This window comes from Podarcis filfolensis, assembly GCF_964270895.1.
Source record: "Podarcis filfolensis genome assembly, chromosome: 13".
NCBI classification, from domain to species: domain Eukaryota; kingdom Metazoa; phylum Chordata; class Lepidosauria; order Squamata; family Lacertidae; genus Podarcis; species Podarcis filfolensis.
Genome location: NC_139615.1, coordinates 26,296,375 through 26,322,678, shown reverse-complemented (window position 1 = coordinate 26,322,678; position 26,304 = coordinate 26,296,375). Strand labels below are relative to the sequence as shown.

Sequence of the window (26,304 nt, the reverse complement as noted above, 5' to 3'; positions counted from 1 at the left end):
AACATCCAGGTTGGCTTTGAAGCTATTTTTGTAATGGAGCCTAATTTGAATAGTAGAGTGCTTGGTATCTGGTGGGCGGGGCTTGTGTGTTTTGCTGCAGAATCAGCCTTCAGTGTGTGTTCCGTTAAGAGTGTCAGTTAAGAGGGACCAACTGCCTCTTCTTGTTTCTTGCCTCAGACTTGCCCCATGTTGTTGTATTTAGTTTCTCTCATTGTGTTATTTTGTCACAGTTTTCTTTATTATCAAAGCTTAGTTCACATTTACATGAGCCACTAATTTTGCTCAAAGAAAAAGAAACTCTGCTGAAGAATGGTGGAATATCCTAAACTTGGGTGAGTGAGGGGATATTCCCAGTTTGCCAGGAGGATTGATTTTGTTAATCATCCCCCCCCCCCCACCTCCACAACAATGTTAGCCCCTGCCCTTTTAGGATGGACGTGAGAGCTGACAATCATAGAAATCATTTGTAAAATCTATTAGTGTAGTGTGGCTGCGGTAGGGCAGCAGCATGCCCTGATCACTTTCTAAATAAAAGGTTGCAACAGAAAGTTAATGCATTTTTAAACTTATATAGTGCTTACTAACAGTTCATCATCATTTTGGAAAATTGTGACAGGTGAGGTGCTGCAGGGTTCTGTCCTGGGCCCATTCAATGACTTGGATGAAGGAATTGAGAGGATGCTCATCAAATTTGCAGATGGCACCAAACTGGGAGGGGAATCTAATGCGGCAGAATCAGGATTCAATAATGATGATATTAACAGATTGGAGAGCTTGGTCATTTTTTAGAGTCCTGATCTCTGAGCACACATTTTTGGTCATTTTTCAGCTGCTAACCCTTGGTCATTTTTTTTGTTATTTTTCAGAGTTCTGACCCATGGGTCACATTTTTGGTCATTTTTGGAGACCTGATCTGGTTATGCTTTCAGTCATTTTTTGGCATCCTGACCCACATACCACATTTTTGCTCAAATACCGTAATATTTTAGCAGCAAATCTGCTAATTTTAGCAGCAAACCAGCACTCTGAAGCAGGACACTTGTGATAGTGTTTAGGGATAGGAGAAGACATTTCCCCAAATCCCATCTGGCTCAAACCTTACTCCAATGTGCTCAAGAGCATTGGCAGAGGTCATCATACCAGCCAACCAAAGCACCTGTATTACTTACCTCTTTGGTTCAGGGATCTGTCCCCTCCTACCTTCCTCTCTCCCTATATTTCCCTCTCCACTGCCACATTGGAACCATCAATTCAACATTTCATAACTTAAATGCTTTCAAAAACTTATTTGCTAGACATTCTGATCCAGTTTCTTTCAATACTCCTTTTCTGAAAGGAAATTTTAAAAATTGAATAGATCCTGGCAGGGCCGTCTTAAGTATATCTGGCACCGTGGTGCAAAGATCCCTCTGCCCCGTTTCCCATAGTTGCCGACCTTTTTACAGCGCTGCCGGCAGCTTTGCGGGGTTGGAGGAGACGGGCAGCGGCTGGAGGGCGGCTCCTCTGGCGGGGAAGAGGCGGAGGCTCTGGGCATGGCGCTGCTTTAGCGAGGCGGGCGAAGGAGGCGAGCTGATGCCAGGAGGCGCCGCGTCCAGCCTCCAGCTCTTCCCTGGCGCCCTCCAGAACTTGGCGCATTGGCACCCTGCGCCACTTGCCTCTATGGGCAAGACGCCCCTGGATCCTGGATCTCTATGAAAAAGGTCAGCTTGATCTTCAATGTAAACCCATGAGTTCCTTCTCCAGACATTGAAATAAATTACTCATCAATATTTTTTTAATCTCACAATTTGTGTAGATTCTGGAAGTTCAGAGTTTGTTGGAGCTGACAATGCAGTGTTTTTCATTTTTTAATCAATTGCTCAACTAAAGATACACAGATACCTCAAGGCCAATTGAAAGAGGCCATTAGAAGAGGGGTTACGGAAGATAATAAGTTTCTATACAACTGCACTGTAAGATCCAAATAATAATTTCTGAAGAATGCATGACATATATGCCCAGCTTCAATGCACACTACAATCCTGATCTGTACTAGGGAATATCACTCCTTTTATATGCAATGGGAGGATTTTTTAAAAAAGACATTTTCTTGATTGTTAAAGCCAGATAAATTTTGTTTTGCTTAAATAAATTCCATTTTACTTTTGAATTACCTGATTGACCTATGATCAACCCATCCATGCTCCTCCTTTGCCTATAAGCTCTTAGAAGTCTTCCCATAAATTTATGGGTCCTGTTCTGTTCTTCAGTAGGAGGTTTTAATAAGATGTTCCTCTGGTGTCTATTTAAATGCTGGAGTAGAGTAGTGACACTTCAACAATGTATTGTGGGAGAGGCGCTATGCAGCCCAGGAAGGCACTAGAGTGTAGAGCTGTGGATTAAAGAATAACTCTGAATATTTAGCTTGCCATAGCGGTATTCTTTGCATACTCCACCTCGTGGTAGGTACCACTAAATAGCCACTTGATATTCTGGCATATTTATGCCATGGAAATAAAGGAATGGAAAATGTCCATGCCTGCTATTGTGACAAATGAGCTTGGGGTGGGCTAAATCAAATGAAAAACCAAAACTGGAACTCCATACAGCGGTGAACACTGAAGTTTCACTCAACTAACATTTTTAATCCATTATATTTAATTCTGAATAATATATCACACAACTGTCCTAATTTGTTTGTTGAGAGAAAGGAAATAAAATAATCCATGTTTATTTGTAAGACATGTTCATTTGTCCACCACATCAACAATATTAACATCTCACTGGAGGAAAGCATGATGGCAGAAATTGCAGGTCTTGGAATATGTTAGAATTTCCTCTTTATTAACTGCTCCTTACTGTTCAAATAGGGCCTCAGCACAATAATGTAGCATTTGGGAGCAAAGATGGAACCCAGCAGGCCAGAACTAGAGGCCAAGATGGAGAAGATCTCCACAGCCACCATGTATTTTCCTTTGGTACTCAAGTAAACTGGAACAAAGGATATCCAGACACTACAAAACACTAACATGCTGAAGGTTATAAATTTGGTCTCATTAAAGCTGTCTGGCAGTTTCCTAGCTAAAAATGCCACAACAAAGCTGACCACAGCCAGGAAGCCCATGTAACCAAGAACACAGTAAAACATGGCGACGGACCCTTCATTACATTCCAGTATCATTTCTCCCACCATAGAGTGCATGTCAAGATGGGGGAATGAGGGAGAGGTTATCAGCCATACAGTGCAAATACCTGCTTGGATAAGAGAACAAGAAAACACAATGGTGCCTGCCAGTCTTTTCCCCACCCATTTCCTCATTATGGATCCTGGTTTAGTGGCCATGAAGGCCAGAACCACGGTGATGGTTTTGGCCAGCACACAAGAAACGGTCACTGTGAAAATGACAGCAAAAGCAACTTGTCGGAGAAGGCAGATCACTCTTTCTGGTGGGCTGAGGAAGAGCAAAGGGCAGAGAAAGCAGAGCAGGAGGGAAGTGAGGAGAGCGTAGGTGAGATCCCGATTGTTGGCTCTGACGATTGGCGTGTCCTGGTTTTTAATAAAGATGGCTAGAACCAACACTGTGAGCATAGAGAGAGAAAGAGCCAAAGAAGCCAAGCTCATCCCTAGATGCTCTTTTATAGACAGGAAGATTATTGCCTTTGGAATGCATTGTGATTGGCCTTTGTCTGGATATCGATCTTCACTACATCTGTCGCAATTGTCCATGTCTGGAAAAAGAAGAGATGCAGGTTCTGGGTGTGCCGGACAGAAACTGTCTATTACATTCTAACATTAAACTGGAGTACCAAAAGGATTCCTAGACAGAACAAATACACCTTTGGACCAGAAATCAGCATAATTTGCTGGGTTGTCTGCCTATGTTATGCTAACTTCCCAGGGGCCATCATCTGTTGTATAGATTGCTGCGGAGACAATGATGTTTGAAGATTTTAGAACATTTATAGTGGAGTGGCTCCTTCAGACATATATTCAATCTCCCATGCATTAATCATAAAGTGGTAGATACATTTAGGGCAGAGTTCTATCAACTGCTTGATTGCAAGCTTCTCTTCTATTACCTCACCTTCTCCCACATCAGACTATCCAGATGTTTGGGTCCCCATCAGAGATCCTCCTCCTTATGTCTCCTCTGAAACAGGTTTGGAAGGTGGCATCAAGGGAAAGGGGCTTTTCAATGGTGTCCCTCGTTTATGGAACGCTCTCCCCAGAGAGATTCACTTGGGGCCAACTTTGACATGACTTCGGTGCTAAGCAAAAACATTTTTGTTTCCCTAGGCATTTGAATGTTGATGTCATTGTTCTTGGGATTGAGTTGAAGGTGTAGATTATTTTGTGGTGATGACGTCATGGTTGTGGGAGAAGACACTTATAGGTTGGGTATGCTTTATGTGCTCACCAGCTTGCATTATTGTTTGTTAACTATGGAATTTGTATGCTTTTATATTTCCTATGTGCTATTTTAAATTGTTCATTCACCTAAGAAATCTTCTTAAAAGGTGATTCATACATTGAATAATTAATAATAATATTAGTAAGTCCTATCCAAATTCACTGGATGTATTCCTGTGTAAGTTATCTTACGGACCCATCCTCAGTTATCTCCTGCTGCATAACACACCAGAAAATGAGGGCGAAATTTCGATTTCTGAAAAAGTTTAGATAAACTGTAGAAATGCTGCCAAAAGAGACCAACACCATTCAAAGTCAGTGGTAACCTCTGATTGATCATCAATAGGAGTCCCATGCAGATCACATCACCAGGGTGGGGAAAGATGGCTTCTAACTTAGAATCAGAAGGAATATCATAAAAAGATACTAGTTGGGTTTCTGAGTGTTGCTCCAATAAGATATGAAAATTTATACAATTATTACCATTGAAAACCTCAAGCTTCTGAGCTTCAGCTATTATAGAAAGAACAATGGCATCAATGATTGGCTCATTTTTTGCTGAAACCGTCTCCTTACATATGTTACAATGTGCACTATCCTTGAAGTATTTCTTGTCTCTTACCCTTCTGGGATGAAATCTTGCCTTGAGGGCATGGAGAACAATCATAGCAGCAGAATTTCTCCCCCTCCTTCTTTTTCTTGCTGGAGCCAGGAGGGCAATTTGGGTTACATGTAGAAAGGGGTGGAACCTGTCCATTTGAATAAACACACAAATAGTTTATCACCGAGAATAAAATAACAGATGCAAACTCAAGGTGTGTTGGGTGGGTTTTTTTTGAGAAACTTGTTTCAGGTTTTTTGGGTGGTTGAGGTTTGTTTGTTTGATTGATTGATTTCAAGCAGTTAAATGGTTGGAATACATTGGCGGCATTCCTATCAAATACTGTATGGATATAAAGTAGCTTGTACACCATGAGGTTTTAGACAGGATTAAGAGTTGCTGATGGTCTCCATTGCCAATGGGACAAAATACAGATTTTTAGTAATGCAGCAGCAAAATTGTGTACTTTTTCAAAAAAATACTAATTTTACATCATTTGTAGCCTAATGCTTACTAATCATTTTATGATATAGAGGCATGTGATGTTGCACGTGTATGCATGCACAGTCAGTTGAACGCACAGTGGCTTATAACAGTGTTATGCTTTTTAAATATAAGCATTAAATTTACAGATTTATAGACTACTACATAGGGATAATTTTCATATATGGAAACATGGTGTTCTAGGCTTCCATAATTACGGGTTCAGGATTTGAGTTATGCAAGAAGTGCACCAAGACTGCTATCCATTTGCTCTGTTTTATTAGTCGGTGCAATAATATTCAATTTTCCTATAGAGCCTGGAAATCGCAGTTGTGCCCCACCTGCTTAAAGCTTCTGTGCCACACCATTTTTTCATCATCAACTGAAAATTCCTTGCCTGTGGGAGCCTCCAAATCTATTTTCCCAAACTTGACTCTCAGGAAGGAGTTATTTGGGAAAATGACAAAATTGGTAATATCGAATCCGTTCTTCAATTCCACACTCTCACTAAAAGACACTGTTTCTCCCACACTGTTGTTAAATGAGACACTCCTAAGAAAGGGGTGGAGCTGAGTAGAAAGAGGAACAGAAGGACAGGAACAATTGATTAAAACTCAAACATCTCTCAGATCTTTTCCACACACAATTATTTCCAGGGGAGGGAACTTGTTAGATTGAAGCTTTTGTTGGCAGTTGAAAGATGAATGAGAAAATAAACAAGTGCTAGTCTCCAAACCCAAGCATCTCTGGGTAGGGCTGCAAGTGACTTTTTCCTGGAATGCAGGAATGTCACAGTAAGTGTGAACAATACTGAATTTGATGTTCTTAAAGATCTTATTTAGTATAGGGTAGCTTCCTATGAAGGCACTGTTCTATATGCCCCTGGGTTGTCATTCCTCCGCTTATATCAATAGAGCTGAGTCTCAAGAAAGATATTACCTGCCAAGGCTGCAGATTTGGAAGCACCCACCTCCCTTTGTCTTCCATAGTTCTGCGTTTGTACCTGGTTCGGAAAATGGCATGTAAAGCATGTGCTACAACATAGACTGCATTGTAGATGCTGTAGCTGTGGCCAGTCATGCTCGTCTCAAAGCCAGATGAAGGGAGATCTTCAAGCTTCTCCTTTCCAGTGCAGATTTTATTAACCTGCTTCTTTGTCTTAGAGCTTGGAAAGGAACATCTGAATGCTCGTTCCCAGAACAACTTGAGAAAAATGTCTTCATTGGTCCCCAGAGGATTTATGAGCTGAAGAAATGTTCTGAATTCTTGAACCTCTTTTGAATGAACCCTGAAGGAGATGGAACCATGGAAGGCTTCCATACTTAAGGTCATTTGGTAGAAGAATTCTGTAAACTCCAGCTGAGCAGTCATAATCCACACCTTTCCTACTGGTGTATTTGCGCCATATGTTATTTCACCTATGATGAGCATTGTTCGTAAACAAAGCATGGACTTGGTTTCTCCAAAGACAACAACAGCACTGGCTTTGCTCTCCGCAATAACTTTGTAGATTTGGAGCCACTTGAGACTTAAAGAAAATAAAATTCTCCAATATGTATTTTTTGGAGTTCTCTCTGAGAAAGCAAAGCAGATGCCTCTCTGGGAAAGCAGAAGTTGCATGGACTGCAAAAATCTCTCCCCGCTCTCTCCCTCTATAGCGATAAACCCAACCCACGTCCATCCAAAGTGCAGAAGCAACTGAGCAATGCCAGTGTATTGATGGGCTTCATTTGGAACCATCTGGTAGAAGGGAGTAGACTGGACTTGATCACTGTCTTCTGGAGCAAAGGAGCCATAACTGAGCTAAAAAGAAATAAGGAAGCATATTATGTCAATGTAATAGAGGGAATTGCTACATGGATCTGCAGTGAAAGGGCAATTGCGATTGGGATTCACCTCTCCTGCTAGGCCAAAGTGTCCAGGATGGAGCAAGTTGATTTGATGGCATAACTGCAAAATCAGTGCATCTCGAATGCAAAGATATTCCTGAGAGTGTCATCAGCTTCAGCCTTTGTAAGAGTGGAGTGTGGTACTAGCTAGCATAGTGGATTTGTGGCTTGTGAAATATTTCACGTAACCAAGAATGTTTACTGGAGATTTGTTAAGCGTGCTGGAATTGTAGCTCTGTAACAGGTCTCCTAACAATTCTCAGCATGCTTAACAAGCTACAGTTCTCAGGATTCTGAGTGTTAAGGTGGAATAATAGTGCTTTAACTGTATAGTGTGGATGTGATTTTTGTATCTCAGAACCAGAAAACTTTTCTGGGTAGAAAAGGAAAATGCAAATGACTCATTAAGTTACCTGTATCTTACCTGTGGAGTCTTGTAAACACCCAGGATGGCTGCCATATGGAGAGAGGTTTCAAAATCAAGTCCCCCAATGACAGCCAACAGACTTTTCTGAGTGTCACACTTGTAGTTGGGAACAAATTTCTGCTGTGTGAATAGAAGCTCCAGAGTTGCCCGATAGGTCATCCTTTCATTGTAATAACTATCGTAGATGTGAAATCCCAAGGTGACATTTGGCAAGATCTCAGGATTCTCATTGATCTCCTTGACAGCAAATACCAATGCCAGAATATGCTGGTAGTTCTTTGGCACAACCCTGCAATGAGAGTTACTTGATAATTGAGTTACCAGGTATGCTAGGCATTGTGTGACATAGAGATGGGTGAATCTGTCTGTTTGGGTTTCTCTCCATTTCTCTTTTTCCCCCAATCTTAAATTCTGTTTTCAATTGCATATAGGATATATGTTCTTGATTCAAACCAATACTCAATTTTTGGCAGGCAAAGATCTAAATATGGGTGGATCTGTCAGTTTTTATTTCTCTCTGTTTCTCATTTTTCCAATCTTAAGTTTATCAGTTTGTGATTTTCAAAAAAAAAAAAAAAAAAAGGCCACCAGCATTTTAGTGCAAATTTCTCCTAATATTCATATTTTTGTATGCAGTTCTGCCCAGTGTAAACATTTTTGCAAAGTGATGTCTGCAAATATAATGCATTTTTAAATGTTATTTCACTAAAATATGCATTGTTATGTACACTTTACCCTAGTATGCATTACTTGACTGGAGAACTGCACTGCAAAATTTGGAAAAGTTTGACGTTCAAGGCATAGCTGGGTTCAGGTTTGCATATTGTTTCATTACTGTTAAAAAGATAGGTTCATCTTTAAAAGAGAGCAGAATGGAATTTCCCCACCACCACCCTTACTTCTCTCACTCATGCACAGATATCCATCTCTCTCTGCTTCAAACTGCATTAAAGAGTATTTGTCTTCATTTCTGTGTAAACAGGGTTAAAAGGTAAAGGGACCCCTGACAATTAAGCCCAGTCACAAACGACTCTGGGGTTGCGGCGCTCATCTCACTTTAAAGGCTGAGGGAGCCGGTGTTTGTCCGCTTCCGCAGACAGTTTTTCAGGGTCATGTGGCCAGCATGACTAAGCCGCTTCTGGCGAAACCAGAGCGGCACACAGAAATGCCAATAAACAGGGTTAGGATCTGGATATTAATGAGCATCAAATGAAGTCCTTACAATACATTAAGTAATTGCCGGAAGGTGTGGTATTTCTTGAAGTCTTCCCAGTTAAGAGAAGGAAAGAGATGAGAAGTAAGTCCACCAATGATCAGGTCACCTGGCTGATAATACTTGTGCGGAATATGGAATGGGTCACTGATGGTGCACGTACTGATCATTTTTCCATTACATATCATCCATGGAAGCAACAAGAGCACTAGCATCACAAAAAATATCATGCTCATCTTCCTTCTAGACAGAGAGCCCTGTATTCCATTTACAACATTGGTCTTCGGATCAGTCACAAAGCAGGTTATCTTGAATGGCGCTACATGCTACCTAAGCAAGAGATTAATTCCTGGGAGCTTGGTTACAAAATCAAGAAAAGATCTGAGATTAGACTTACAGAATCTGGCTTTCCCCTCTTACTTGAAATGCCAGAGACAGTGGGGGTTGCGTTTGCATTTAGATATCTAGTAGTGGTCTCTGGAAATGCACTGGGGCCACATGAAAAACACATTCAGTCACCTTGAGATTGATAATTATAGGGGAGTTAATGATCGGTTATCCAACCTGAAGCAGCAGGTGTGTTGGAAGAACGGGGGGGGAGGGGTTACTTGTCATATCTTAACCATAATAAGTAGTTGTTGCTTCATTGTGGAACAGCTGATGTGTATGGAGAATATGCTGTAATGGGACAAACAAAAGGATAAACCCTGGGCCTTGGGACTGAGTCAGGGTGGAAGTATGTCTGCCTGATAGGGATAGGTGAATCTCTCCATTATGATTTTGCTCCATTTCTCATTTTTTTGTAATCTTAAATTCAGTTTTCAGGAGCATATAGGATATATGCTCCTAATTCCAATCAATTCTCATTCTTGGCCAAAACTTTTAAGGAACGCTTACAATTTGCCACAGGGGATAGAATAATTTCAGGATATCTTAATGCCATCTTCAGTAAAACTTTAGAGAAACATACAACATCTCCCTTAGGTTCCTGTCAAGGAAAGAAGAACACAGATAGCTTTCCTGTAGGAATGTTTCTTTCACCCAACCCTGCAATGAGAGTTACTTGAACTGCACTGCAAAATTTTGAGAACTCCAGATTTTAATTGATGGCTGTTTTGGTTCACATGTTGTTTTGCTGGTGAGAAGTTTCATCTTTAAATGAGAATTGAATCAAATTTCTCCCTATATGTTAGTATATGAATCATTAAATGAGCATTCAAATGTTTAGCACATGTGATAAAGGGGAAGCAGAAGTCTTAAAAAAATCTGTTCACTGATACAAAAAGATGGGAGTGTTACTTATGATAATGCAAAAATAAATTCCTTGTTTGGGAATTTATCATTACTAAAAACTCAATAGTTTGATGAAACCTTGAGGTGAGGACATATCTAATGTAAAATGTATGAGTGGGACACATTGGACCAAAATGAACAGAGATATTTTGAAGGAAGAGGTTTATCAGACTGTTAACAGGTTGAAATAACAAAATGCTTGGACTGGATAGCTTTGTAAGTTCTTTCTACAAAAAAAGAAAAGAAAAAGGGATCTGCTGGTTGGGTTAGTGGATTAAGGAACAATTCTACAATTCTGAAGTTAGCTTGCTGTAGCAGGGTTTTTCTATATTTGTCTGCCAGATGTTAGGTACCACTAAATGATATCCTGCCATTTTTGTTTTGTTTTTTTTTATAAATTTTTTATTGGTTTTTCAACACATATTAAAAGACAATACAACACAATACATAGACAAACAAACATATAAACATGTATAATTTCTTGACCTTTCTTTCCTAAAACCTTCTTTCAGCGACTTCCCCATACCTCCCCTTTCTGCATCCCTGTTTTAAATCATTCCAGCAACCCCTAATTTCAATTTCTTATAGCACTTTCTTTAACTCTTTTTTTTTTTATATCCTGCCATTTTTGTTCCTTGCAGATGGATGAGGGGAAAATGCCAATGTCTGCTAATGTGACACATGAACTTGGGGTCGGATAAATCAAATGGAGAACCAAAACTGGAAGTCCAAATGCCCCTGCCAAAATATATTACTGGAGAACCCGGAGAGATTAATTCAACTAACATTTTTTAATCCATTATCTTTTATTTTGGGCAATGTATCACACAAATGTCCTCTGATTTGTTGATAGAACTGAAGAAAATGACAATGATGATCCATGCTAATTTGTAAGTTATGTCCATTTGCTCACCACCACATTACCACCTCATTACCACCTCAATAGAGAAGAATATTATGGCAGAAATTGCAGACTCTGCAATACTTTAGAATATTTATTTATTGATTGGATTTACAGTGGATCTCACACAATAATGTAGCATTTGCAAACAAACATGTAACTTAGTAAGCCAGTACTGGAAGCCACAGTGGAGAAGATCTCCACAGCCACTTGGTACTCAGGAACAAAGGATAGCCAAACACTTCAGAATATCACCAAAATGGTCATTTTTTGATTTTTTGATTTGGTGTCCTCACCCTCAGGTTATGTTTTCGTTCCTTTTTTGGAGTTCTGACCCATATGTCATCATTTTGCTAATCTTTCAAGTCTAAATCTGCTGGTCACCTTTTTCTTCAACTTTCAAGTTCTGATGCACAGGTTACATTTTCACTCATTTTGGGGGGGAGTCCATCATGTTTTTTGCTCAAAATGCTACAATACATCTAAAAAGAGTGATAATGTTCAGGATAACAGCTGCCCTGGAACAGGAGACATGTGATGGTCTTTAAGGGTAGGAGAGGAAACTCATCCCACCTTTCCCATCTACCTCAAATCTTACCCCTCCATGCTAGTGTTGCATGTATCTCCAAATCTTGCTGTATCTCCAGATCTGGAGATTTGTGTACAGCTATTAACCAAATGACAAACAAAACAGCCAGCAGACCTGATGGGATACCTGCCAAAGTCTTCAAAGTGGGCAGAATTGAGCTTAGCCAACAACTTCACAAGCTCATCAAAAAAATCTGGCAGAAGAGATCCCAGGAAATTTAGGGATGCCAAAATTATCAATCTTTTTTAAGAAGCTGATAGAACGGATTGTGGAAATTTTTGAGGCATCTCTTTCTTGGCCACAGCCAGCAAAATTATTGTAAGGATCTTAGCAAACCATCTCCTAACTATATCTGAGGACACACTTCCTGGATCCCAAAATGGTTTTCAATGTTCTAGGGGGACAGTGGATATGAATAATAATAATAATAATAATAATAATAATAATAATAATTTATTATTTGTACCCCGCCCATCTGGCTGGGTTTCCCTAGCCACTCTGGGCGGCTTCCATAGAAACCAAAAATACACTAAAATATCACAGATTAAAAACTTCCCTTAAGATGTCTTCTGAATGTCAGGTAGTTATTTATCGCTTTGACATCTGATGGGAGGGCTTTCCACAGGGCAGGAGCCACTACCGAGAAGGCCCTCTGCCTGGTTCCCTGTAGCTTTGCTTCTCGCAATTAGGGAACCGCCAGAAGGCCCTCAGCGCTGGACCTCAGCATCCAGGCAGAATGATGGGGGTGGAGACGCTCCTTCAGGTATATATATCCTTCAGGTATATATGAATTTCACTGCTTGACAGCTTCAAGAAAAATGCAGAGAGCAAAATCAACCCTTGTATATGGCGTTTATCTACCTGACTAAGGCCTTCGATACTGTAAATTGTACTGCCCTGTGGACTGTCCTTCTGAAAAACAGCTGCCCAGATAAATTTGTGAACATCCTTTGGCTCCTCCACGATAACATGATGGCAACAATCACGGATAACAATGGCTCTCAAAGTCAACCATTCACAGTGGGATCAGACATTAAACAGGGATGTGTTATCGCCCCAACTCTATTGATTATCTTCATCTCTAACTGGAGAACATCCTTTACCAAGGGTGTCATGGACTTTGAATAAGCACAAGCTCAGGGCAAAAAGGAGAAACAGCAAGAGTAGGGTGCATCTGACAAACCCTCACCATGATCAGCTCCTGCCAGGAAACCTATGTCCCCACTGTGGAAGGACTTGTGGATCCAGAATTGGCCTCCAGTCACTTATGGACTCACTGTTAAGACTGTGTTCATGGAAGACAATCTTTCTTGCCAAGAGTGGTCGGAGGAGGAGGAGGAGGAGGAGGGCTCAGTAATAATAATAATAATAATAAATTTTATTTATATCCCGCCCTCCCCAGCCGAAGCCGGGCTCAGGGCGGCTAACAACATTCAAATAATCAAACAATCAAATAAAACAACATTCTAAAAATATTTCACTATAAAAATTATTTAAAATCAAGTTGATGGCAACCATTAAGCAAAACTCTGTGCAGGTTACCAGAGGAGGGAGTCAGGCTGCGCCCTGACCAAAGGCCTGGTGGAACAACTCTGTCTTGCAGGCCCTGCGGAAAGATGTCAGGTCCCGCAGGGCCCTAGTCTCTTGTGACAGAGTGTTCCACCAGATTGGAGCCGCAGCCGAGAAGGCCCTGGCTCTAGTTGAGGCCAGCCTAACCTCTCTGAGGCCTGGGACCTTCAGGATGTTTTTATTTGCAGACCGTAGGTTTCTTTGTGGGGCATACCAGGAGAGGCGGTCCCGTAGGTACGAGGGTCCTAGGCCGTATAGGGCTTTAAAGGTTAAAACCAGTACCTTAAACCTGATCCTGTACTCCACCGGGAGCCAGTGCAGCTGATATAGCACCGGATGAATGTGGTCTCGCAGCGAAGACCCCATAAGGAGTCTCGCCGCGGCATTCTGCACCCGCTGGAGTTTCTGGGTCAGTCTCAAGGGCAGCCCCACGTAGAGCGAGTTACAATAATCCAGTCTGGAGGTGACCGTCGCATGGATCACAGTGGCTAGGTCAGGGCGAGAGAGATAAGGGGCCAACTGCTTAGCTTGGCGGAGATGAAAAAATGCCGCCTTTGTTATAGCTGTAATCTGCGCCTCCATAGAGAGGGAGGTATCGAAGATTACACCCAAACTCTTAACGGACGGTGCTGGCACTAACTGCACCCCCGCAAGAGATGGGAGTTGCCCCCTCAATCCCATATCGTCCCGTCCCAGCCAGAGGACCTCTGTCTTCGAAGGATTTAACTTCAACCGGCTCCCACGTAACCATCCAGCCACAGCTTCCAGGCATCTGGTCAGTGTGTCTGGGGCCGAGTCAGGATGGCCATCCATCAACAGATAGAGTTGGGTGTCATCGGCATACTGATGGCAACCCAGCCCAAAACTCCGAACAAGCTGGGCGAGGGGGCGCATAAAGATGTTAAAAAGCATCGGGGAGAGAATCGCACCCTGAGGCACTCCACACACCAAGGAGTGGCGCGATGACAATTCCCCCCCAAGCGCCACCCTCTGTCCCCGACCAGAGAGAAACGAGCGTATTGGCACTGTTTACCGGGCTGAAACTGCTTTATGACCATATAGCTGAAGATGGTATCGTGTGAGAAGGAGAGCATTCTCATTTCACAATTTTCATGTCTAGGATAATTTAGATTGCCAGGATCAAGGAAACCACTTTCTTCTCTCCCTATATTTCCCTGTCCACTGCCACATTGCAACCGCTGGGGCAACATCCCATAACTTAAATGTTTTCAAAGACTTAATTGCTGGGATCAGACTTTCTGGTCTTGTTTCTTTCAATACTCCTCCTCTTTCCTGGGAAGGAAGTGGAAGCTGATATTTTTAAAACTGAAGAAATCCTGCATTTCTACCAAAAAGGGCAGTTTGACCTTTAGTAGTAAACCCAAAAGTTCCTTCCATAGCAGCCAATTCCAGGGAGGCACAATAATATAATTGTGGGGGTTGGACACCCACAAAGTCAATGAGAAAATCTGGCAGGTGTCAGCGGCACTGCCTCCAAGAGAGATGTTCAGCTCCGTCGTCTGCAGCCAGCCAGCAAGGCATCCTTTTCCGGGGTGGGGTGGGGTTGGATCCTGCCTGCTGAGGAGGAAGAGGGACCACCATGCGGACGTGCGATGTCACGCTCACACCTGTATATATGCATGTGATGTCGCACATCCCCATTGCAGCGGCAGGCACCCGGTGTTATGTACTGAAGTTCTCACCCTGGGCCAGCAGGGGGATACTGTAGATAGTTTTCACTCAGGTCCACGTCAGTTATTTTAGGCGGGAAACCCTGGGTTGTTGTTGCTACAATGTTGACAGCCGGCTGCCTATAAAAGCAGGCCGGCTGAGCTGTTTGCCGTTCAGTCTGTCCAGCTTACAAATAAAGAGCTGCTCTGGAGAAATTGCTGTGTTGTCCGCTATGTTCGCCCACAACTTAACACCCTCAATCCTGAGGACAAGATGCCATCCCTGGTTCCTTCTCCATATATTGAGATGGGTTACGCAATAATATTTTTATCTCACCACTGTTTAAATTCTGGAAGTTCAGAGTTTGTTTAAGCTGACAATGCAGAGTTTTTCATTCTTAATCATAGGCTGACTCAACACACCTCAAGTCCGATTGAAAGAGGCCCGTTAGAAGAGGCAATACTCAAGATAATGAGTTTGTACACCACTGAAATTATAATACCCCTATCATAAATTCTGAAGAACGCATGGCATATTTGTTCAGTTCCAGCAGAGTGGGGGAGGAATAAAAAAGCTAGAATATATCCAAAGACTACAAAATAACAACACGCTGAAGGTGATAAATTTGGCTTCATTGAAGTTGTAAACATATTCTCCCCTAGCAAAAACTGCAGTAAAAAATCTGAACATGGCCAAGAAGCCCATGTAGCCATAACAATATTATTGTCTGTGGCCCTTTACCTAAAGGAGGGGGGGGGGATGCAAGAGCAGTCATAGGGACTTTCTGGAGAAGGTCAATGAATACTAAATAGTTAGGAGTCACAAAATAAAAAGAATAATTATTTTTCAAAGATTTTATTTATACTTTTCAAGTTTATACATTTTACTAGTTTTACAATCAATTTAACATTTCAAAGTTTGACTTCCTTTCCCCTCTTTCTGCAGTTCCTAAATTTATGTTTTAGTATCTTCTGCATATCCAAATTCATTTAATTTGCCCATTTAATTATCTACTTTAAATATATACTCTCATGAAACTGCAGGTTATTACAATAATCCTGCTAATGTTTTTATCTGTTTGCAATTTATCTGTAAATATTCAATAATTTCTACTCTTTTATAAAAAGTCTGTTATCTTGATTTCTTATTCTCGCGGTAAGTTTCGCCATTTCTGCATATTCCATAGGTAGAGGGCCCCATGCGAAATTGCTAGATAGGAACTTGCTATCTAACTTTAATAACTGTCACTTGAGTCTGCTTCTTTCTCCCTTCCCCTCTTTTTGTGTCATATCTATCAGCTTGTGAACTTTTGGGCAAAGGCTGCCTTGTCTAAGTGGACAGAACCGCTTTAAAAGCAAACCGGCCCACTGACAGTTGGTCCCCAGGCTCGCGCGCCTCCTGCCGGGGAGCTTTGGCGCGCTTGTGATTGGCCCACGGGGCGACGGTACCCGCCTTTTCATGCGCACGGGGGCGGCCTTTGATTAGCTGTAATGACTGGGGGTGGGGTTGGGAGGGGGGAGACGGGAAGTTAGGTTGCGCCAGGCTGCCCGGAAGCAACACAAGCGCCTAGAAAGGCGAGAGGGTGATTGGTCAGGTGGGGGTGATACGTAGGAGCTGCAATCTCGCTCCCTAGAGATAGGAAAAGGTGAGAAAAGCGCGCAGCCTGAACTTCCTGTAATACACAAGACGCAACCCCTAGGTTTTCCTACCCTCGGGCAAAGACGCCTAGGAATGCAGACTAAAATGCTTTTCATAAAAGCGTTGTGATCTCTTGCGTTGGCTCTTTGCTCTACGGGGAAAGCGATCCTTGTATTCTGAACGCCTGAGCGAATGGGATTCGAGAGCGGAAATGGCCGGCGCCGAGGGGGCTCTCTTCACTTTTTCCTATCTCTAGGTCCTCGCTTGCTCGCGCACCTATTCTCGCGAGAAGGTGCTGAGATTCCCCCTGTCAGCTTCGAAGCCGCGACGGCGGTGCCCCGAGCAATGGGAGTGGGGAGGTGAGGAGAGAAACCAATAAAATAAAAATTACTGACCCGCTCACCCGAGTTCTCCGCCCCGAGCCCTTCCTCTGCGTCTCCGTTCTCGGCGGTGGGCAGGGGGAGGAGGGGCATTTTGGCCGCTTTTCCTCCTTTCCCGGTGTTGGAGAGAGATGGAGACCTGCTGTGGCCCCGCCCCTTTTGCTCTGCATATTCCTCCCCCCCCCCAGTCATTTCAAACTCTGGAATGTCCCTTTCCTTGCGGGGGGGGGGGCGGGAGGCGGCTCATGACATTCCCTCCCCCATCCCTTTGGGATGGTCCTCAGTTCTTGTCACTCAAACGTTTTTCCCATTTCATTCCAGATTAGCTAGCCCTGAATAATGGGCGTAATTGGCAAAAACCCCCACAAACCCACGCCTTTCCTTGCCCTCCGCCGGCCCCCAATTACTGATGCACGTTAGGACCTCCACGGTCGGGTGGGTGAAAGCGTGTGAATGTAAGGGTGTCGCCAGTCTGTTTTCAGCTGCCTGTGGGGTGGTATTAAAAGGGTCAGACTAGGACCTTGGGGTGGGGGTTGTGGGGGTGGGAATCCTGGCTTCATTTCCCCACTATTTGGCTCTGAAGCTGGTTAGGGTGACCTTGAACTAGCCACCCACCTCACTGTGTTGTTGTGAGGGTTGGAGTGGCGAAAGTGGAAGAGCACCGGAGGCATCAACCCCCAGGGGGATGGATGGGATACAGGTTTTAAAAATAAATAACCCCTTAGGAGATCAGCAGCTGAATGAGCTGAATGGCTGTGAGATGTATGAAACCATCTGTCTAGGCCTCTCTCTGTTTCACTTAAGAGCAGTGTTTTCTCGTTCCTATCTCGTACCGCTATATTTTCTCAGCACCAGCTTTTGCTCTCCGTTTTCCTATTTGTATCCTTGTCTGGATTCCGGTGTTGTTGGGCACCATCTTGCCTCTAGTGCAACCTAAGTGATATCTGCAACATCCAAATGTGAGCCAACTTGGCTGTGAGGGAAGAAAATTCAGCCCTAGCATCATAAAATGAACTGCCGTGCAAATGAAGATAATGCCTAAGCCAAAAGGTGGAGGGTTAAGATCTCTGAGAGCTTATACTTTAGCTACCATGTTACATTGGATCTATTTAGGCCAGTATTCTGATGCAGCATTGGCCAAGTAGATCCACTGGAATGCCCCACCCTTCCCAGCAGTGGATGAAGGCAACTCTCATTCCCTGTTGCTTTGTATCTGGTAACTGGAGACCTTCAGTTTCAAAAGTCGAAGGGTATAGCCACATATACAATGGGTGGACAATCTAAAACTAACAGCAGGAAGCAAACAACAGAGAATGCTGGATAGAACTTGGAAGAGGTGTACATCCAAAGATGGATGTAAGAGGTTGTGGAAGAATAATTTCCACTAGCAGTTGATTGTCTTCTCCACGAACATGTTCAATGCTCTTTTCTTTTTTAAGTACTAAGTTATCACATCTGGGTATTGAATTCACTGCATTAATCTGCTGTGTGCAGAAGCACGTTCCTTTCCCTGTCCTTGGCCTACTGCCAAATCAGTTTTATTGGGTGACCCTGTTCTAGTATCCTTTCCCCCTCAGCACCCATAATTTTATATTGTTTTGCACAAGTAATTTTCTCTTCGCTTCAGATTCCCAGTTTGGTTTTTGAGCATTTTGGTTTGATGCTTTGTCTCCCCCCACAACCCCAAACCCTGACAAGAGATTCAGTAATCTCTGACAAGAGCTTCAGTAATCTTCTTCCAAAGGATACATGGCTTGCACAGCCTTATGTCAATTCCTGAAGATGGTTGCTCTGCTTTTAGAGCTGTCCAAACCCTAAGTGTATTTACTTAAAAGGTTTCTGGGATATTGCCTTAGTGTTATAAGGATGTTATGTGCTGCCTTGCTGTTTCTGCTGTTCTACAATGAGAGATACAGAGGCCCAGAAAATATGAGGGGGCTTTTCTTTTTTCTCCTCGCCCCTCATTATTTCTGATACCCTGAAAAATAATTGAAACAGATGCAAACAGAGAGTAGGTACTCATCAAGTATAACAAAAGGAAGAACCTGCATGACTTGAGAGTCAGCTTGTGTGTATTCCATGCCAGACTGAAAAACTTACTGTGTTCCTGTGCAAGGGATCCTGCTTCTTCAGAATCTTAGATGTCTTGTGAAGCTGGGCTTTTAAGTTTTGTCTGCAATGCTGGTGAAATCTCATAAACCAGGTGGGTGGATGAAGATGATTTCCAGTAGTTATATTGTGGGATGGGACTTCGCTTCCCTATATAGCTCCTTGTCTTAACCGCTGCCTAAAAAACAAAAACTAGCAGATTATGCGAATAAATTGTGCTGATTAGAATAATTTCTACAGTTTATAGAATGCAGATGCTTTTGGCAACGAATTATGATAACTTGTTGCAGAATTTTGGGACTTTCTTAGCACACTTAGTCAGCTCTTGGGGCTTCTGAATGCCCAACATGCCCCTTCCTCTTAAAATACAAATATAATAGCTTCTATAGCTTACCCTGAGTCTTCAGGATAGTGTGGGTTTTAAAGTTCCTCTCTTTTCTTATAGATGCCCCGCCACTGTTCTGCCACTGGCTGCTGCACCCGTGACACTCCTGAGACACGCAACCGAGGCATTTCCTTCCATCGGTGAGAGTTGATGCTATTCTGAGCCCACCCAATCTCCCTTTCAAAATGGTGACCATTTTGAATTGAGGGCTGGCTGGTACTAGTCTGCAGGAATATCACGTTGGGGATATTAGTATTTCTTCTTATATTTCTGTCCCACCCTTCCTTGAGGAGCTCGTAGCAGAAAATAAAGTGTGTGTGTGTGTGTGTGTGTGTGTGTGTAGCCATTGATCCAAAGTTAGAGCTGTCACAAGGCAGAGGAAAGGCTAAGAAAACCTACCAGATTCCTGCTGTCACTCCTTTGACTAGTTGAAGATCTTTCCATTACAGTGGCACCTTGGTTCTCAAACTTAATCCTTTCCGGAAGTCCGTTCCAAAACCAAACGTTCCAAATCCAAGGCGTGCTTTCCCATAGAAAGTAATGCAAAACAGATTAATCTGTTCCGGACTTTTAAAAATAACCCCTAAAACAGCAATTTTACTATCTAACAAGACCATTGATCCATAAAATGAAAGCAATAATCAATGTACTGTACTATAAAATAAATAAGACAGTATTGTAGATGATAAAAATTAAAAGTAGGTTTTTTTTTTACCTGCACTGATGATAGTCATTTTTTGGATGGGGGGTTTTTATCCACTTCCGCAGTCACACAGTCAATCAGTAGCTGAACTGGGTTCCACACAGTAACAAAAACAAATTAACTGAAAAAGCCTAAAAAACAAAAATGCAAAATAAATAGCAAAAACAAAAGCTCCACACTTTATCCATTCCGAAGGCTGTTTGACTTCTGAAATATTCGAAAACCAAGGCACAACTTCTGATTGGTGCAGGTGCCCCAGAAACAATAGCCGACAGCCGCACCAGACTTTCAGCTTCCGAAAAATATTCAAAAATCGGAACACTTACTTCAGGGTTTCCGGCGTTTGAGTACCAAGGAGTTTGAGAACCAAGGTACCACTGTATTTCCCTGTTATCATTTCTGGAGTTCAAAGTGCCTTTTTATGGTACCTTAAGCAGATTTCGCACAAACAGAAGCTGTAATATGCATACTTCTTTTTTAAAGTAACAATCATGTCATGCCCTCTCTCTCACCAAAAAAGATGTCCAAGATAGGGATTTGTTGGCATGAAATGTGAACGGGAAGGGCAAGTTTCAGGGTGGCTTCACCAAAAACTATGGAATATTTTACTTAGCCACACTTACTTTTATTTTGCACTGCAGTGATACTGTTGTCTGAACAGCCATAATCTCTGGAAATAGTAATGTATATATCCTTGTAGTGTCTCCTAGTGTTAAAGGCCTAGAATGATGCTATAGTTCTTTTTCCAGCCTGGGAAAGAGCCTTATGTTAGCCAAGTATCTGGAGCCCCAAGGGATCAGTCAGACTCAGTTTGACACTAAGCTACTCACCCAGAGCAATTGTTATTCCATGCAATCAAATCATACTTTTGCTCTATGATGCACATGACAGGGAAGCTCCTGGGATGACATTTTCAGACAAATGTCCTTGTTCCTGGGAAGAAGGCCTCCATTGTTTCGCTGCACTGTGCTGCTCATCCTTTCCTGGCTAACTCTGACTCACCTTCTGTGTGTGCTCCTAGACTTCCAAAGGACAACCCCCGGCGAGCGATGTGGTTGGAGAATTGTCGGAGGAAGGACATGAGCGGCCAGGGTCTTTGGGACCCTGCTTCCAAGTATGTTTACTTTTGCTCCAAGCACTTTGAGAAGAGTTGCTTCGAACTGGTGGGCACCAGGTAGGTCACTGGAATATGAAAGGTCATGAACAGCTAAGCAGAATTAAAACAGGTGGATATGGTCACAATTGGACAATGTCTTAGATTATACATTTGCCATTGTCAAAGGTGCTTTCAGAGGGGGTGGAGAAGGGAGCTAGAAATGACTTAAAGGCCGGCGGGGTGGGGGGAACAATTGTTGAAGCCCAGAAAGCTGTCATGGAAGACCTGCTCTGTGGTTTATTCAGGGTGACCAGCTTTCAATTTAAATACTTTTTTGGGGGGTGAGGGCAGAATCCAATGTGTGCAGATGCTGAAAAGATAAACCTAGACATACCCAAGTCACCAAGACCTGTTAGATCAGTTTGATAAAGTAATGAAGGTGTGTGAGGATCTTAAGTAGTATGTATTGGGAAAAGCCTCTTCCTGAGTTCTTAAGTATCACTGAGAGCAAATAGTAGTGGGCAATAATGGTCCGACTCATTATAAAGCAATTTTATATCTTCTTAGGAGAATAAGCAAGTGGGAGTGCTGTATGGTGGATGTCACGCTGGATTATCTCCATTGAGATTTGTGGGGAGAAATCCAAATTTAAACAGCGTGTGTTACTTACAAAGTTCATTCTGCTTATTTGGGACTCGGCACATGCAGTTGCACGTGCAGAAATCTAGAGGAAAAACATTGCAATGCAGAAATACAACTGGCTAACCGCGGGTGCAGCTAGCACCTCCCGGAACCCAGCAGCTCCCCAAAAAGAGATGCTTTGCTGCAAGGTCTATAGTTCAGATGACCTTCAAGAAAAGGATGCTTGCCTGTCTGAAGCCAGAGATGGCTTATGAGTGTTGATGCTCCTTTTTGCAGTGGCTACCATCGGCTCAAAGAGGGTGCTGTTCCTACAATATTTGAACTTCACACCAAACTGCGCCAAAAATCAAAGCTAGGCAACTCGAAACTCGCGAAACGTCAGCAGAAGCAGAGGTGAGTACTGCCCTTCTGGCTTCTCTTGCCATGCTCCGTGGAAGGTCTTCCCTCCCTTCCTGTACCATCCTATGAATGTTAATTATGTTCAGTGGGGCTTGCTTCTTAGGAAGTGTGCACACAGGAGTACTGTCTTACTGCAGGGGTAGGGAAGCTGCTGCCCTCCCGTTGAAGTTGGACCACAGTTATTGCTCCATGCTGGCATGCTTGGGTTATTTCGGGAAGCGTCTGGAACAAGCACATGTCCAATTTTGTCCTCCTCTTCTTGTCACTACACCTGTGATAAAAGTGTGGCAGATCTTCCCCACTCGGTTCCTGTCTGACCAGGGTTCTGTTCCTTGCCTACAGCTGCAGCCCTTGCCTGGAGGAGGAGTCGAGTCCTTTGTGCATGGACATCTCCTGCTTCCCTGCACAAGAGCTGCCAAGCCCTGGGGCTGTTCCCACCAGCGGCGAGCCTCGAAGCCAGCCTGACCTCCCAGGGCCGGCATCAGAGAGCCTGGCCACCCTGTCAGACATTCCCCTGGAACAGTCACCCGCTGCTACTGGCCAGGAAGAAGCTTCTCCTTCTCCGGCCCTGCCGGAGCCTGTGGGGGATTCATCCCACCCCGTTTCCCTCTCTCTCTACATGTTGCGCCTGCCTCCCCCAGCTGGGGCTTACATCCAGAACGAGCACAGCTACCAGGTCGGCAGTGCCTTGTTGTGGAAGCGGCGAGCGGAGGCGGCCCTCGATGCTCTGGGGAAGGCGCAGCGGCAGCTCCAGGCCTGCCGGCGCCGAGAACAGCGACTCCGCCTTCGGATCTGCGAGCTTCAGCGCGAGCGGCGGCCGCACAGCGCCGAGGCACATCGACGGCTCAAGGAGCACCTGCAGGTCTTTGAACTGCAGCTCCTCAATGACCTTGAGTAACTTTGGGGCTGGCCAAAACTGACCTTTCCCTGTTGGGTGCACTCTCAGCTTCAGGCTGTGTGATGGTCCCTGCGGCTAAGCTGTGCGCCAGAACTCGGGGTCCTCCAGTCTAGCTGGCCGCTTGGCACTTGCCGCCTTCCCTATCACCATTCGCATATAATCTGTACCTGTAAATAAATACTGTTTTGTATGATGGATGCTTCCTACTCGTCTGAAAGACACCTTTTACATACAGCAGCTTTGCAACAGCTGTCAACCTGCGGCCTTCAGCATGGTGTTGCCTGAGGCATAGGAAGGACCATACAGTTTCTAGCAAGTTTTGGCTCAGCCTTGCTCACAAGGAGATTGAATTAGGGGGTGTATGGGATAAAGGTTGCCCTGTTTTCTGATGGATTATAGGTTTACAAGGATCTTAAGATCCTGTGGGCCAAGGCATCCTCATCCCACTGAGGCTCATCCATAAAATATATATGGTGGAGTGATGTGCATCAGCAGGAGAAGAGCAAACTCGCCATGCTGGAGATGGCACTATCTTTTGAGGAACAGTTCAGTAAAACCACTCAGATGGTTTTAAGTAAGTAAGCCAAAAGCTTAAGTGAAGTCTGGGCTGCTAGACTTGCTGTGAAGCAAAACCTGTCCGCCTATCAGCTGAGTTAGGCCTGGTGTATGTAAGAAAAGGACAGAAGCGCTAGACAGGAACAATAAGTACCATTTGTTGGGCGTTTCTCAAGTGCACTCATAAACACAACCATCTGTGCTCTTCAAATAGCCTTTTGCAAAAATGTTTTATTCAAAATGCTGGAGGGTCATGGGTGAATATGAGTCTCATTACTGATAATTGAAACCTGCTCTGGGAGCCTTTTTCAGCTCAAAGAGTGGAGTGAAAACAGTTTTAAAATGCACGTTAGTGGCATGCAGAAGGCTGCTTACCTGTAAGGATCTCTTGTTGGACTGGGGCAACTGTCTTCAGCTTGAACCAAAATGATTTTTATAGTTTGCAACGGTTGCAGGTTATTTCAAGGACTCAGCTGCCTGAACAGAACCACTTACATGCCTATCATGACTATCACAACCCATAAGGGTGGGTGGAACAAGGATGTGGTTCCTCAGAAATATTCCTGGCTTCTCTCCTGAATGTTCAGCTGTTTTTTAAATAAAAACTAAGTCTCTAGTCCTTTTTCCTGGAAAGCACCCAGACAGACTTTTGTCCAGTTGCTCTTTAAAAATAAAATTGCTGTTGCCTTCTATTGTTTTCTGGCTAATGAATGAAAAGGCACCGGAATAACTGATGAGCTCTAAGCCCTTATTTAATTTTTTTGTACTTTTTATTTGTATTTAACACTATGAAACAAAATAAATATACTGGGCTACTCCAACTGATATTCTGGTTGTCCTGAATAAAATGTCCTGCTACAGAATAGCTGCAATGATCTACCATAAAATGTGGAGAACTCAGCCAGTGGAAAAGAATTACATGCCCATTTCTTCCAAGTTAAGGGGTCCCACAGAGATGCCTTGTCTGAGAACCTCCAAAATCCTGTTGCTGGGTTTATTTTTTGAACCAGGGATGGGGAACCTGTGCCACTCCAGCTGTTGTCAACATAGCAAGTGGTCAAACACCCTTCCACGCGCAGTTCATGAGGCAGAAAGCGTTTCAAACTTTAAAAACACTTCCTGAAGACCCATCTATTTAAGCTGGCATTCCCAGGCTCATCAGATTCACCATGTTCTATTATTTATTGATATTTAACTGAATGCTTTATTGATGGCTTTTCTGTTTTTACTCATGTATTTCTTTGTATTTTTGGTTTTAAATGTTGTACATACATTTTTATTTTTCTTACCTTACTATGCTTTATGTAAACCACTTAGGTATTTTGTATATTAAGTGGCATATAAATCTTATTGATGATGATAGTAGCAGCCACATGTTCCCTATTCCTGCTTTAAACAGTGCTATATAAAGCTGTTACATAGCCTAATTCTATAGTAAAGCACAAGATACAGACCTAAAGAGACATGGGATAAAATATGAATGTGAAATATACAGGAATCCTTTCTTATTCAGCAATACTACGCACCTTGAGAAAATGAGTACTCTGAAGAAGTCCTGGTGCCGAAATGCCATCAAGAGACAATGAGTGAAGAGAACCTGCTCCTCATCCCTTCAACCTCAACTGCACCTTAGCAATGAGATGCAGGGATAACCTGACTAATCACCATAGGCAACATGACCAGTCACCAGAGACTGGCTTTGTGACCTCATCTATCCATTGTGACCTCATATTCATAGGCTGTGGCTGTGACTGTCTGGGAAATACCACCCCCAGTTTACTTACAGCTGCAGAAAAGACTTGTATCTGTTAGCCCTCGGCTCTACAGTACTTTGGGTTACCCTACCTGCTAAACTTACGTTTTAGCAAACTGGTCTGCGCTGTGTCGTCCTATAACAGAAGTGCATGTCTACAACAGGCACCAAAGCTAAACAAGCTACAACCATCAAAGCGAAACACTTAATTCGTATGGATGCCAATGGCAGAATTAAACCCAATCTTAAATACCATGGAAATCAATGGAAATTTAAAGTGGTCAACTTTAGCTGACTCATACCCATTAAGTCTAAAAAGCTGAGCTCACTGTTAGTGTGTAGACTTATGGGCCAAGCTACACATGACAAGATGTCACTTGAAGATATATAAATCTCCCGCTCCCCCCATTTTTTTATAAACTGGCTGCTGGGTGGTCTAGCTGAGCCTGTGGTGCACAAGCCTGTGGTGCACTGGGAAGTGGGATTTAACTTGTCCCACCCCCAATACTATAGCCCTGTTGAAAATCACCTCCCCCCCCAAAGCTATTGCATTGGGATGGGAGCTTCCCTCCCTTTCCAAAAGGCAGTTGGCATTTTTGTTGAGACCATGGAATGAGAGGAAAAGGCTACCCCATCCACACCTCCCCACCCCCTTGTGCTGCTGTACTGAACAAGAGACTCAATGCCTACAGTGAACAGTTACAGATAGGTAGCCGTGTT

General features: G+C 43.2%; 2 protein-coding genes and 1 long non-coding RNA gene across 5 annotated transcripts; 1 reads left to right on the top strand and 2 right to left on the bottom strand.

The window, feature by feature from the left end:
* Positions 1-1,663: 1,663 nt before the first annotated feature.
* On the bottom strand, positions 1,664-18,137 carry LOC310747461 (vomeronasal type-2 receptor 26-like; the record flags this gene model as incomplete). The annotated part of the gene is made up of 7 exons (XM_083581829.1): positions 1,664-3,708; positions 5,013-5,139; positions 5,816-6,043; positions 6,414-7,277; positions 7,788-8,079; positions 17,068-17,183; positions 18,126-18,137. The coding sequence occupies 7 exons, from the start codon at positions 18,135-18,137 to the stop codon at positions 2,807-2,809; spliced, it is 2,541 nt and encodes an 846-aa protein (XP_083437955.1). The 3' UTR covers positions 1,664-2,806.
* THAP7 (THAP domain containing 7) lies at positions 16,549-24,656 on the top strand. 3 transcript variants are annotated; one of them, XM_083582268.1, is made up of 5 exons: positions 16,549-16,671; positions 19,599-19,678; positions 21,263-21,415; positions 22,256-22,372; positions 22,721-24,656. In XM_083582268.1, the coding sequence occupies exons 2-5, from the start codon at positions 19,599-19,601 to the stop codon at positions 23,274-23,276; spliced, it is 906 nt and encodes a 301-aa protein (XP_083438394.1). In that variant the 5' UTR covers positions 16,549-16,671; the 3' UTR covers positions 23,277-24,656. The 3 variants fall into 3 exon arrangements, with proteins under 3 accessions (XP_083438394.1, XP_083438392.1, XP_083438393.1); XM_083582266.1 differs by lacking the exon at positions 16,549-16,671 and adding an exon at positions 16,741-17,023; XM_083582267.1 differs by lacking the exon at positions 16,549-16,671 and adding an exon at positions 17,240-19,247.
* LOC310747646 lies at positions 20,421-26,277 on the bottom strand. Its single transcript, XR_014540970.1, has 4 exons — positions 25,358-26,277; positions 23,300-23,443; positions 21,244-21,423; positions 20,421-20,991 (listed from the first exon to the last, which is right to left on the bottom strand). It is a non-coding gene; the product is annotated as an uncharacterized lncRNA (long non-coding RNA).
* Between the last annotated feature and the right edge of the window lie 27 nt (positions 26,278-26,304).